The sequence below is a fragment of the Ranitomeya variabilis genome, chromosome 5, assembly GCF_051348905.1.
Source record: "Ranitomeya variabilis isolate aRanVar5 chromosome 5, aRanVar5.hap1, whole genome shotgun sequence".
Taxonomy (NCBI): Eukaryota; Metazoa; Chordata; class Amphibia; order Anura; family Dendrobatidae; genus Ranitomeya; species Ranitomeya variabilis.
In genome coordinates, this window is record NC_135236.1 from 194,435,542 (window position 1) to 194,448,344 (window position 12,803).

Below are 12,803 nucleotides of genomic sequence, written 5' to 3' on the forward strand. Positions count from 1 at the left end.
ACATTCTATCTTTTACTATAGATGCTGCAAAAGCAGCATCTATAGTAAAAAGTTGGTCACACTTGTCAAACACTATGTTTGACAAGTGTGACCAACCTGTCAGTCAGTTTTCCAAGCGATGCTACAGATCGCTTGGAAAACTTTAGCATTCTGCAAGCTAATTACGCTTGCAGAATGCTAAAAAAACGCGAAAAAAACGCAAAAAAAAAAAGCGGATTTCTTGCAGAAAATTTCCGGTTTTCTTCAGGAAATTTCTGCAAGAAATCCGGACGTGTGCACATACCCTTATAGACCAATTTCACTCTTACCTGCAGATATAAAGATTTTGGCGAAAGCCTTGACAAACAGACTGACTCAAGTGATTGACAAGGTGATTCATCTGGATCAATCTGGCTTTATGCCCAATAAATCTACAGCAATCAATTTAAGGAGGCTATATTTAAATATGCAAATTCCAGCTGATAATGCTGGTAAGAGAGTAGTGGTGTCTTTGGATGCCCACAAAGCCTTTCACTGTGTACAGTGGAATTACTTGTGGTTGGTGCTGGAACGCCTGGGGTTTGGGCCCAAATATATCTCTTGGGTGAGGTTGCTATACTCCGCTCCAACGGCAAAAATCAGAGTAAACAATAAATTGTCAGAGACCTTTTCACTATTTAGAGGTACGAGACAGGGGTGTCCGTTGTCCCCGTTGCTTTTCGCTTTAGCTGTAGAGCCTTTGGCTGCTAAAATAAGAGCACAAGAAGTAAAGGGCTTTGTTTATGGGATGAAGGAGGAAAAAGTGGCCTTATATGCTGATGACATTTTGATTTTCTTGGAAGATTTGGAGGTGACACTGAGTAACACGGTGGCTCTAATTGAGGAATTTGGGCAGTTTTCGGGACTTACGATTAATTGGGACAAATCACGTGTTTTGCCGATAGACAAGGATAACGAAGGTCGAGGGGAGGTCGGAATTTCTACAAAATTAAAGATGGTTCAGACATTTAAATACTTGGGGATTCATATTGCCCTTCCTCTAACAAGGTTTGAGGAATTAAATTTAAGCCCGCTATTGCAAAAAATACGTACAAAAATTTTGGCGTGGAATAAATTACACCTGTCGGTAGTTGGTAGGGTGAATCTTTTAAAGAGGATTGTGATGCCGCAACTGCTTTATGTGCTGCACAATTCTCCTATCTGGATCCCACAGTGTAGGTTTCGTAGGATTAAATCCCTGTTCGGTGAACTAATATGGGGGGGGGGGGAGGAGAGCTCAAGGTTCAAATAAGAGATATTACAGAGGCCCAAAACGGAGGGTGGTTTGGCGCTCCCTAATCCTTGGTTTTATTTCTTAGCGGCACAGTGTCAACATCTTAAAGGCTGGGGGGATGAGACAGGGAGGGGACAAACGCCCAATAGCTCGAGGTACTTACTAAAGATGGGGTCATTGAGTGAAAGTTTGGAGGGAGGGCATTTTATGAAGGCGGGTTCTCAGCACTGTACTATTAATCTAATCCACAAGGTTTGGGAAAAAGTGAAACATATCAGAGGGGTGAATGGTTTTACTAGGTTTTCTCCTATATGAGACAACATATATTTCCAGGAATTTAGGCAAATGAAGGGTTTTTGGGTCTGGAAGGAGGCAGGTATTAGATTGATTGGTCAGCTAGTCAGCCAGGGCAGTCTTAAATCTTTTGAGGTGTTTCAGGAAGTATTCCAGTTACCGTGTTCAGAGCTGTACCAATATAACCGGATTCGTCACGCATATCAGACACAAAGTAGAAGGAGACTCATAGTAATGCAAGTAGATCTTATGTTGGAATTTATCCTTAAGAATTGCGGTATGAGAGGGGCGATATTGGAGGTATATGGGGATCTTCTATTTGCCTTTCTCGGTAAACATTCTATTAAGGCTAGAGGGAAATGGGAAGATGAACTGGGAGAGATTGATGATGATAGATGGGAATCGATTTTAGAATATGTGCCTAAGATATCTATGAGTGAACCCGGGAGGTTGTCGCATAGGGCTTATAGAACCCCTGAAAGGTTATTCAGAGCTGGACTGAGGCCTAATTCTGAATGCCCAAGGTGTTCACAATCACAGGCGGGTATATTGCATATGCTGTGGCATTGTCCTAGATTGTCTTCCTTCTGGATAGTGGTATTGAATCGTATTGAATTGGTGTATGGGTGCATTGTCCCTAGAAACCCATTGGCAGGTGCGGACTGGGGCTGAAATTCAGCCCTGGCATTTGAAATTACACAGGCCCATGCGGTCCCCATCCCCAAGCACCAGATGGGATATATTACTAATATTACCCTGGATGGAGAAAAGGAAGATCTACTACAAGACCAATATTTCTAATGTTCCCTATGGCCTGCTGGGGTAAGTAACAGAGTCAGCAACTTTGTGCTTTGTCACACCTCTTAACAGTATGGGTGTCTTGAGAACACTGATTCTGTTAGCAACATAGCAGACCATGTGGCCCACGACCAGACAAGCCCTTCTGGCATTTGCCAGAATTGCCCTATGGCCAGTCCGGCCCTGCCCATTGGTATGCATATTGGGATACGTGGAAGAAATAACAACGGACAAGTCGACCAAAATAGTAATTGCGCGATTGTTATTTATTGCAAGAAAGCGGATAGCTAAATTTTGGATTAGAGAGGAACCTCCGACTAGAAGAGACTTTATTACACAAACGGATCATATACTTCTACTGGAAAAAAGTATTTACACCAAGAGAAACAAGTTGGATCTTTTCCATAAGTTATAGCAACTGTGGATTGACTGGAACTAGTGCTTTGGGAATGATATGTGACTCTATAAGAGGTTTTCAGGTGTTGTGATAGTACGCTATTTGATTATGTGTACAACGTGAGGAATGTTGTTTGCTTACGTTATGGTCTCTAAAGGCCCCGTCTCACATAGCGAGATCGCTAGCGAGATTGCTGCTGAGTCACTAGTTTTGTGACGCAACAGCGACCTCCATAGCGATCTCGCTATGTGTGACACGTACCAGCGATCAGGCCCCTGCTGCGAGATCGCTGGTCGTGTCGGAATGGCCTGGACCTTTTTTTGGTCGTTGAGGCCCCGCTGACATTGCTGAATCGGTGTGTGTGACACCGATCCAGCGATGTCTTCACTGATAACCAGGGTAAACATCGGGTTACTAAGCGCAGGGCCGCGCTTAGTAACCCGATGTTTACCCTGGTTACCAGCGTAAATGTAAAAAAAAACAAACACTACATACTCGCCTTCTGATGTCCGTCAGGTCCCTTGCCGTCTGCTTCCTGCTCTCACTGACTGCCGGCCGTACAGTGAGAAGTGAGAGCGCAGCAGTGACGTCACCGCTGCGCTCTGCTCTCGCTGTACGGCCGGATCTCAGTCAGAGCAGGAAGCAGACGGCAAGGGACCTGGACACCGAAAGGCGAGTATGTACTGTTTGTTTTTTTTGGTAACCAGGGTAAACATCGGGTTACTAAGCGCGGCCCTGCGCTTAGTAACCCGATGTTTACCCTGGTTACCGGGTGCTGCAGGGGGACTTCGGCATCGTTGATGACAGTTTCAACGATGCCGAAGTCGTTCCCCTGATCGTTGGTCGCTGGGGAGAGCGGTCTGTGTGACAGCTCCCCAGCGACCACACAGCGACTTACCAACGATCACGGCCAGGTAGTGTCGCTGGTCGTGATCGTTGGTAAATCGCTTAGTGAGACGGGGCCTTAAGGGTAGGGCGGGGATGGGGGGACAGGGGAGGGGGAGGGATACTTTACATTAAAAATTGTTACCTGTGTAAAATCTAATGTCATGAGTAATACATGTTTTATTTTGTCATATTCAATAAAAATTTACCTGATTTAAAAAAAAAAAAAAAAAAAATATCCACACATTCGAATGGCTGAGCGTACATTTTGTATTGCTGCTTGTTATTCCCAGGACATGATCAATGAGTGCAGATGGTGAGTGATACAGTGTCTCAGGTTTATTGAACAATACTGTTAAAGAGTAGTTATATTTACAGTATATACTCTTACAATTACAGATGAAAGCAGCAACAATGCTGATGTGGTCCTCTGTGAAAATGAGCTTGATATCAGTTTTATAATCAGAAAAACTGGATACTTTTATTACCTTGCAGCCGTTCGTCTGATATGATTTTGTTTGTCTGATTCCATGTGCTGTCAATGAATACAACTTTCTTCAAATAATTAATATTTACTCCAGGAACCATCAAACTTTTATCTTCATTGTCACTTTCGCTATTATCTAGTCTTGGATGTTTAATATTTGGTTCAGAAAAATCCTTGTTCTCATTATTAGATTGTGTCAGAAACTTAAGCCCATCTTTGAGTGAGACTGCGTTTGGACCAGGAAATACCAGTAGAACCTTCAAGAATGAACAAGAAATACACATCGGCATTAAAACCTGAATTTTACCGTGTTAACGAATGTCTTCTTATGGTATAATAGTGAGAATATAACTTACTTCATGAACCAGTTTGTCATAATCTGGAATAGATGGGTATACATACATGGTCACATCTTCATGTGCCAGCAATTTTGCATGGGCAGCAGTACTTTTGCCATCTGTTTCATTTGGATGTTTAATAATATCAATTTTCACAGGAAGCTAAAATGTAAATAAATAAAATAAGTAAATGTGTGGATTCTTTAACCGCTTAATGCTATGTAATGTATACTGACGTGATGTCTGTTTGTGCTCCATGATAGCTAGATTTGTTATACTGATTACATTCGGTACAGAGGCAGCACCCGTGCAATTAGCTGCTGGAACTCCGGGCTCCTGCGGCAACTGTGAAGATCTGTCAGCATAGAATGACTATTGAAAACACGTACAAGCGCTCGCTGCATCACGGCGGGCCATTTGTATACACCTTCCCACCTGCTTTTTCTTCCTGTATCTCCATCTCCTTGTCTCTTCTTTTGATTGACAGGTCTGGCTTTACAGAGGGTTGGAGATAAAGGGAAAACCAAGTAGGAAGGAAGGTGTAGTTAAAATGTGTGGACACGCCTTTGTGCACTGAGTGGCAGTACTTAGTTTGAACAGTTATTCTGTCTCTTTAACACCTCATGTGCCATTGTAAACTGATTCAATTGACACAGCAGTGAAAATAGGTTACTGATACAACAGCGTCCATGTAAATGCGCCAGCTAAACAATCGCCCATAAAACTCTTTTAGACACATTGATTTTGAGGCTATGTTTACTTCACATTTTACCCTCATGACACAGTCTGTTGGGGTTTACGTCTGAAAACAGGATTCAGGTGTTTGCACTTACAGGCCATTGACTGTAGTGATGCAGAGAGGAGTCAAAGTGTGCTCTGACTGACATCATTCTCGGCCTTATCCACCTATTTGAGGAGGGCACCAAGACGTGGTCAACTGCGTCTTGGAGATTGCATCAAACAGGCGGATGTGGTAGAAAACGACGTCTGGCGGAACACACAGTGACTATCTGCATCACCACAGTTTATGGCCCCGTCGGCGCCCATGTGCCAATCCCTGTTTTCCAGGTGTTCAGATGTAAGCCCTTACAGAGACAATGATGTGAAGGTACAATGCTATGGGAACATAGCTTTATACACAACATGTTTATATCATTGTTACATGCAAGCAATCTGCAGCAAATTATTTTCTCACGTCAATTTGTGCAGCCACAACACTAGAGAAGACAAGCAAAAAAGCAATGCCAAGAATCTTACAACTGGCCCAGGATTGGACGGTCAGGTGTTACACAGAAAAGAGATGCCTTCAAGTCACATTTGTCTCCCTAACCAAAGTTTAATGATTTCGTTTGTTACAAAATGTGACATCTTCAATGAGAACCATTTTGAACTAAAAAAAAGACAGCAAAAATGTCTGTTGCCTGAAATGAGAAAAGGTTTATGGAATTTTGCTCTGCATGTCGAGGCTCTGGCCATTATCAAGACAGAACTGGTATTGATCTTTGCCTGACATTCATAGCTAGACTTTTTATTCTAAACAGATCTAACTCTGAACAAAGCTGACGGGCCCATCTCAATGGTGTGCCAAAGGCTCTGTTCACAGCACATTTATGGCATCCATTGAATGGACATTTTGGGTGTATATTAACCCCTTCCCTTCATCCCCATCCTGTTTTCACCTTCACGACAAGGCCAATTTTTTTCAATTGTGACTATTGTCACTTAACCCCTTCACCCCCGGAGCTTTTTCCGTTTTTCCATTTTCGTTTTTCGCTCCCCTCCTTCCCAGAGCCATAACTTTTTTATTTTTCTGTCAATATGGCCATGTGAGGGCTTATTTTTTGCGGGACGAGATGTACTTTTGAACGATACCATTGGTTTTACCATGCCGTGTAACAGAAAACGGGAACAAAAATTCCAAGTGTGATGAAATTGCAAAAAAAGTGCAATCTCACACTTGTTTTTTGTTTGGCTTTTTTGCTAGGTTCACCAAATGCTAAAACTAACCTGCCATTATGATTCTCCAGGTCATTACGAGTTCATAGACACCTAACATGTCTAGGTTATTTTTTATCTAAGTAGTGAAAAAAAATTCCAAAGTTTGCTAAAAAAAAAAAAAAAAACTTTGTGCGATTTTCCGATACCCGTAGCGTCTCCAATTTTCATGATCTGGGGTCGGGTGAGGGCTTATTTTTTACGTGCCAAGCTGGCATTTTTAATGATACCATTTTGGTGTAGATACGTTCTTTTGATCGCCCATTATTGCATTTTAATGCAATGTCGCGGCGACCAAAAAAAACGTAATTTTGGCGTTTTGATTTTTTTTCTCGCTACGCCATTTAGCGGTCAGGTTAATCCTTTGTTTTTATTGATAGATCGGGCGATTTTGAACACGGCGATACCAAATATGTGTATGTTTGATTTTTTTTAATTGTTTTATTTTGATTGGGGCGAAAGGGGGGTGATTTGAACTTTTATATATTTTTTAGGTTTTTTTATATTTTTAAACCCTTTTTTTTTTTTTATTTTGGCATGCTTTAATATCCTCCATAGGAGGCTAGGAGCATGCACTACACGATCGCCTCTGCTACATAGAGGTGAAGCACAGATCACCTCTATGTAGTAGATATCCAGGTGTACTTCGAACGCCGACCACAGGGTGGCGCTCAAAGCAATCGGCCATCAACAACCATAGAGATCTCAAGGAGACCTCTGGTTGTTATGGCAATGCACCGCTGACCCCCGATCATGTGACGGGGGTGGGCGGTGCGAGAACTTCCGACCGCGCGGCTGGGAACGCTAGTTAAATGCCGCTGTCAGCGCTTGACGGCGGCATTTAACTAGTTAATGGGCGCGGGCGGATCGCGATTCCACTCGCGCTCATTGCGTGCACATGTCAGCTGTACAAAACAGCTGACATGTCGCGGCTTTGAGGTGGGCTCACCGCCGGAGCCCACCTCAAAGAAGGGGATCTGCCAGCTGACGTACTATTCCGTCAGCAGGCTGAAAGGGGTTAAAGATGTGTTAACTCTGGAACGTTTTAACGGATTCAACCAATTCTGAGAACGTTTTCTCATGACATATTGTACTTCATGAAAGTGGCAAAATATCTTCGATATGACTCGTGTTTGATGGTGAAAATATCAGAACTTTGGTAAAAACAACTCTAGAACGCTTCAAATTATCTCTGTGATTCTGAGGTTGCTATTCGTGACATATTATACTTCATATTAGTTGTAAATTTAAGTAGATATGATTTGCGTTTAATGATTAAAATATTTAAAATTTGTCAAAAAATAAACTGGAAAATGTTGCAACTTTCAAACTTTAAATTTGTATGCCCTTAATTTTTTTTGTTAGGAAGTTTAAGGGTTAAAATGTATCAGCAATTTCCCTTTTCCGACAAAATTTACATAACCAATTATTTGGGGAGACCTCATCACTTTTGAAATGACTTCATAGTCATGCCATATACTATGTGACGGAAAATACCCAAAAGTGACAGCATTTTAAAAACTGCACCCTCAACCTGCTCAAAAGCACATTAAAGAAGTTTATTGACCATTTAGGGGCTTTACCAGAATTAAAGCAATGTGGAAGGAAAAATTATTGATTTAGCCCCATTTTTTTTCATTTTTAAAAGGGTAACAGGAAAAAATGGACAGTACAATTTGTTGTGCGGTTTCTCTTGAGTACAGATACCCGATATTCGGTGAAAAACCACTGTTTAGGCGCATGGTAGGGCTCGGAAGGGAAGGAGCACACTTTGGAGAGCCCCTGATGTGACTAAACAGTGAAAATTTCCCACAGATGACCCCATTTTGGAAACTATGCCCCTCAAGGAACTTTTGTACATGTCAGGTAAGCATCTTGAACCTGCAGGCGTTTCACAAAATTTTATAATGTTGAGCTGTGAAAATGGAAAAAAAAATATTTTTCCAGCAAAATTTAGCTTCAGCCCCAAATTTTCATTTTCACAAGGCTAACAGGAGAAAGTGAACTATACAATTTGTTGTGCAATTTCCTCTGAGTACACTTATACCCCATATGTGGAGGAAAACTACTGTTTTGGTGCATGGCAGTGTTCAGAAAGGAAGGAGTACCAATTGAATTCTGGAGTGCAATTTTGGCTGGAATAGATAGCGGATGCAGTGTAACATTTGAAGAGCCTCCTGAGGTGCCAAAACAACAGAAACCCCCAAAAGTTACCCCATTTTGGAAACTACACCTCTTGAGGAATTCATCTAGAAGTGTAGTGAGCATTTTTAACCCTCAGGAGATTCACAGAATTGTATAACAGTGGGCTGAGTCAATGCAAAAAATTACTATTTTTTCCACTAAAATGTTGCTTTGGTTCCAAGTTTTTTCATTTCCGAAGGGATAATAGGAGAAAATGGACAGTATAATGCATTATGCAATTCCTACAGAGTATGTCAGTACAACATATGCGGTCAAAAACTACTAGATTTTGCAAGAATTGTTTGAGGCTGCCATTATACATTGGCAGAGCCCCTGAGGTGCCAGAACGGAAGAAACCCCCATAAGTGACCCCATTTGTCATTGCACATCTCGATGAATTAATCTAAGGGTGCAGTGATCATACTGACACCATATGTGTCACAGAATTTTATACCATTGGGCATTGAAGAAAAAATAATTACATTTACCACAAAAATTTTGTTTTGCCTCCAGGTTTTAAATTTTCACATGAGAGGAGTAAAAATGGCACCAAAAGTTGTCATACAATTTGTGCTGAAAGTGGCAATACCCTATATGTGGCTGTACAGTACTGCTTAGCCACACGGCAAGACTCGGGATGAACGGAGCTCTTTTTGGCTCATGGAGAACAAATTATTGTAGAATAGTTTGGGAACTCCAAATACAGAGCCCCTAAGTGCCAGAAGAGCAGAATTCCCCTCAGGTGATCCCATTTGGGAAATTACACCCATCTGGGAATTTATCTACAGGTGTAGTAACTATTTTGACTCCATGGGTATTTTCCAGAAAAAAGCAGTATTGGATTTTGCTGAGTGAAAATTTCAAATCATGCCATTGTAGTGCCCATACATTATGTCCAGCTCGTGCTTCTGGAGACATGGATCATGTAAATTAGGGTGTCTCTCATCACTACAGAAGTGTCAAACGTGTGGAAGTCTCAGAAGGGAGGGTGGCATTTGGATATGTAAGAATTTTCTGGATTTCCTTTGGGGGGGCAAGGAGCCATAACGCAATTCAAGAGCCTTTTGTACTATCAGTAATGTGGAAGCCCCCTATATTTCCATTGACAGACCTAAGTGGGGCCTTGCTTTTTTGTGGATTGAGTTGATGGTTTTTTAGTAACATTTTATATCACATTTATCCTGCGCTTTACACTGAGCACTTACATCGGGGTTTCCATCTAAATCTGATGCAATTCAGATGAAACCCCCGAGAGATCCATTCACTGTAATGAGGCAGTAGAGTTACTCTGGAATACATTTGGCCTGTGTTCAGCAGTGTCTTTCTTTTCAAAGATGCAAAAAACTGGGGCCAACGGTACTTTTACACACACCGAAAAATACGGACACTGCAGAATCATAGGACAGACTGCGTTCACAGTGCCTCCATCTGCCCCATAATCCTGTAGAATGTAAACCCGCAAGGGCAGGGTCCTCTTCCCTCTGTACCAGTCTGTCATTGTTAGTTTTGTTTACTGTAAGCGATTTTGTGTTTTGATGTAACCCCTTCTCATGTAAAGCACCATGGAATTAATGGTGCTATATAAATAAATAATAATAAATAAAATCTGCCTCATTACAGGGAATCTTCGGCCAGGGTTTCCTTCTGATTCACGTATTTCAGAGATATACATGGAAATCCCGGTGTAAGGGCTCAGTGCAGCTCGCAGCATAAATGTGAGTAGAACCTTACTGCAATCTTTGGGAGTATTGTGAGGAAAAAGGGAGACACAAGCGCAAATTAGGGTCTTATCCCACAAATAGAGTAAGCGGTTTGACAAAAAACTGCTCACCTGGTATTAGGTATTCAAAGCATGTGTAGGTAAGGGCTGCCGCAGATCCACAAGTTGGTCACCGACTGCATGAAACAGAACTCTGCAAAGGAATACGTGGATTTCGTCCACGCTGCCCAAATGATGAGATTCCAGAAAATTATTAAAGTTTGGCATTGGTTTATTTTACGCGTTTCAAGGTTTTTTGCAACCTCTTCTTCACGAAGAAGGAATGTTATGCTGTATACTAACATATACTGGACAGAGACAGGCCAAAAATACACTTAGAACCACTATGAACATGCTTAGCACGTAGTTTGGTTGCTTTTCCACTTACATCAAAGTGATGTGAGCAAAACCTGACAGACAGAGAAACCAACATATCTCTAGGGTAACAATGATTTTTATTTTTTTTAAATTTTTTACCAAATACAGGAATTAATGCAAAAGGGAGATGAGGTATGAGAAGAGCATACTTCTTACCTTCACAGTTGGGATATAACCTGTTGGCACGCTCTCTACTGGAACATAGCAGGTATAGCAGTAAAACATCCTGGAACTGTTACATTTTGGGCATTTTGCTCTCCCCTTCTTTTGGGCAGTTTCAAGTACCACTTGAGATGAGACTTTCAATCTCTCCAACAGGTCGTGGTTTCCGGACGTACCTTGCTTGTTACTCGACATTATATGATCTGGAATAAGAACAGATGTGTTTATTGTTGTGCCTTCAGAGAAACATTTTCCTAGTGCACTGATTTTTAGAACAGCACTTACTTGTTGTGTAGAGTAATTGTGGTGTCGCACCAGCTCTGGAAGTCTGCAAAAAGTACAAAATCTGTCAATGCAATATCAGGAAAAGAAAACTGCAGCGGCAAACAGTCCTATTACTCTCCAAAGTGGTGCTCTGTGGATAGGCATGACTTCAAATATATTCCCCCCCAAAAGTAATGCTTCTTCGCATCTCTGCTTCAGGAAAATGGCCGCCGCGATCTCCATCTGCGCACGCGCGGCATCCCGCGGCCATTTTCCTGAAGCCCCGGGCAGCAGAGCGCTCCATCTGCGCACGCGCGGCCACAGGAAGATGGCCGCCCCCACCGATCACCAGGGGAATAGCGCAGATCGCGCTCTTTTCCCTCCCCTGTGCAGTGGATTCTGGACTTGGGCATGCGCAAACCACTACGCCACCAACGGAAAAATAAGCAAGATCTGGGGGAAGACACCACGCCCATCTGACCAGACCAGCCTGATTGACAGCCGAAAACGGCTACTTTGGTAACGTATTTCGGCAGCATAGGTGGGGAATCGGGGTCCACAAAATACACTATTGTAATGCACAGCTCAGGCCCTATTTAACAGTATTTTTATCTCATACGGAAAAAATGGGGTGACAGGTTCCCTTTAACTATTCTATAACTGGATAGAAGATTGCTTTATTAGTTAGAAAACTAGCTTTCAATGGATTAGAGAATTACAGTATGTAAAAACTGATGTTAAAAATGCATTACATGCTCATGTCATACGGATGCTAGTTGAGAAAAATCACATTATTCTTGCATGACACTCTGCCTACTTTTCTGGATCAACATCACACCGATTTTTTTTATATGCTACTGTGACTCCAGCCTTATACTGAGTTATGACTTCCAGATCGCCCAGCATACACTGATATGATCTGGAAAGTGACAACCTGCAGAAGACAACCGAAGCGGCACTGATAACAGATGAAAATGGCAGCTAGTAAGCATGAGACTAGGGGCAGGGAACTTAGATTTGTTGCACCACTCCAGGTGTAAAATAGAAAAACCTCTGAAGTGGTGCTTTAAGGGTATGTGCACACGTTGCGGATTCCATTGTGGATTTTGTTCAGAATTTGTACGGATTTCGTCTGGGTTTTTACACCTGCGGATTCCTATAATAAGATAGGTGTAAAACGCTGCGGATTCCGCACAAAGAATTGACATGCTGCGGAAAATAAACCGCTGCGTTTCTGCATGGAATTTTCAGCAGAATGTGCACAGCGGATTTGGTTTTTCATAGGTTTACATGGTACTGTACACCGCATGGAAAACTGCTGCGGATCTGCAGGGCCAAATCCGCAACATGTGCACATACGCTAAGACGCTGTAGTTTTCCTAGGCACAGCCACTTTAGGAAGAAGTCGGCAGTCTTTTTTCACGAAGCAGCTTCGCTGGTGGTTTTGCTGCTATTTACACTATAACTACTGAGCGGACGCCACCCGATGAGTGAACATGCTACTTCTTTAACTGCTTCACGGTTACCAAACCCTGCTGTCGTTAAAAGACTGAACATATGTGCAGCAATGTCGTTTTTACAATGTTGTACAGTATGCTTATGTCCTGCGG

The 12,803-nt window shown here is 42.2% G+C and overlaps 1 protein-coding gene across 1 annotated transcript in view; it reads right to left on the reverse strand.

Moving 5' to 3' along the window:
* Nucleotides 1-12,803, reverse strand: part of DTWD1 (DTW motif tRNA-uridine aminocarboxypropyltransferase 1) — a 34,551-nt gene that overhangs the window by 17,503 nt on the left and 4,245 nt on the right. Inside the window, exons 2-5 of the mRNA XM_077263710.1 lie at nucleotides 11,215-11,257; nucleotides 10,924-11,132; nucleotides 4,470-4,613; nucleotides 4,115-4,370 (exon numbers count right to left, since the gene is read on the reverse strand). Of these exons, the coding sequence (XP_077119825.1) occupies nucleotides 4,115-4,370; nucleotides 4,470-4,613; nucleotides 10,924-11,124 (601 nt within the window). The 5' untranslated portion in view covers nucleotides 11,125-11,132; nucleotides 11,215-11,257. The remainder of the gene's footprint in view (nucleotides 1-4,114; nucleotides 4,371-4,469; nucleotides 4,614-10,923; nucleotides 11,133-11,214; nucleotides 11,258-12,803) is intronic.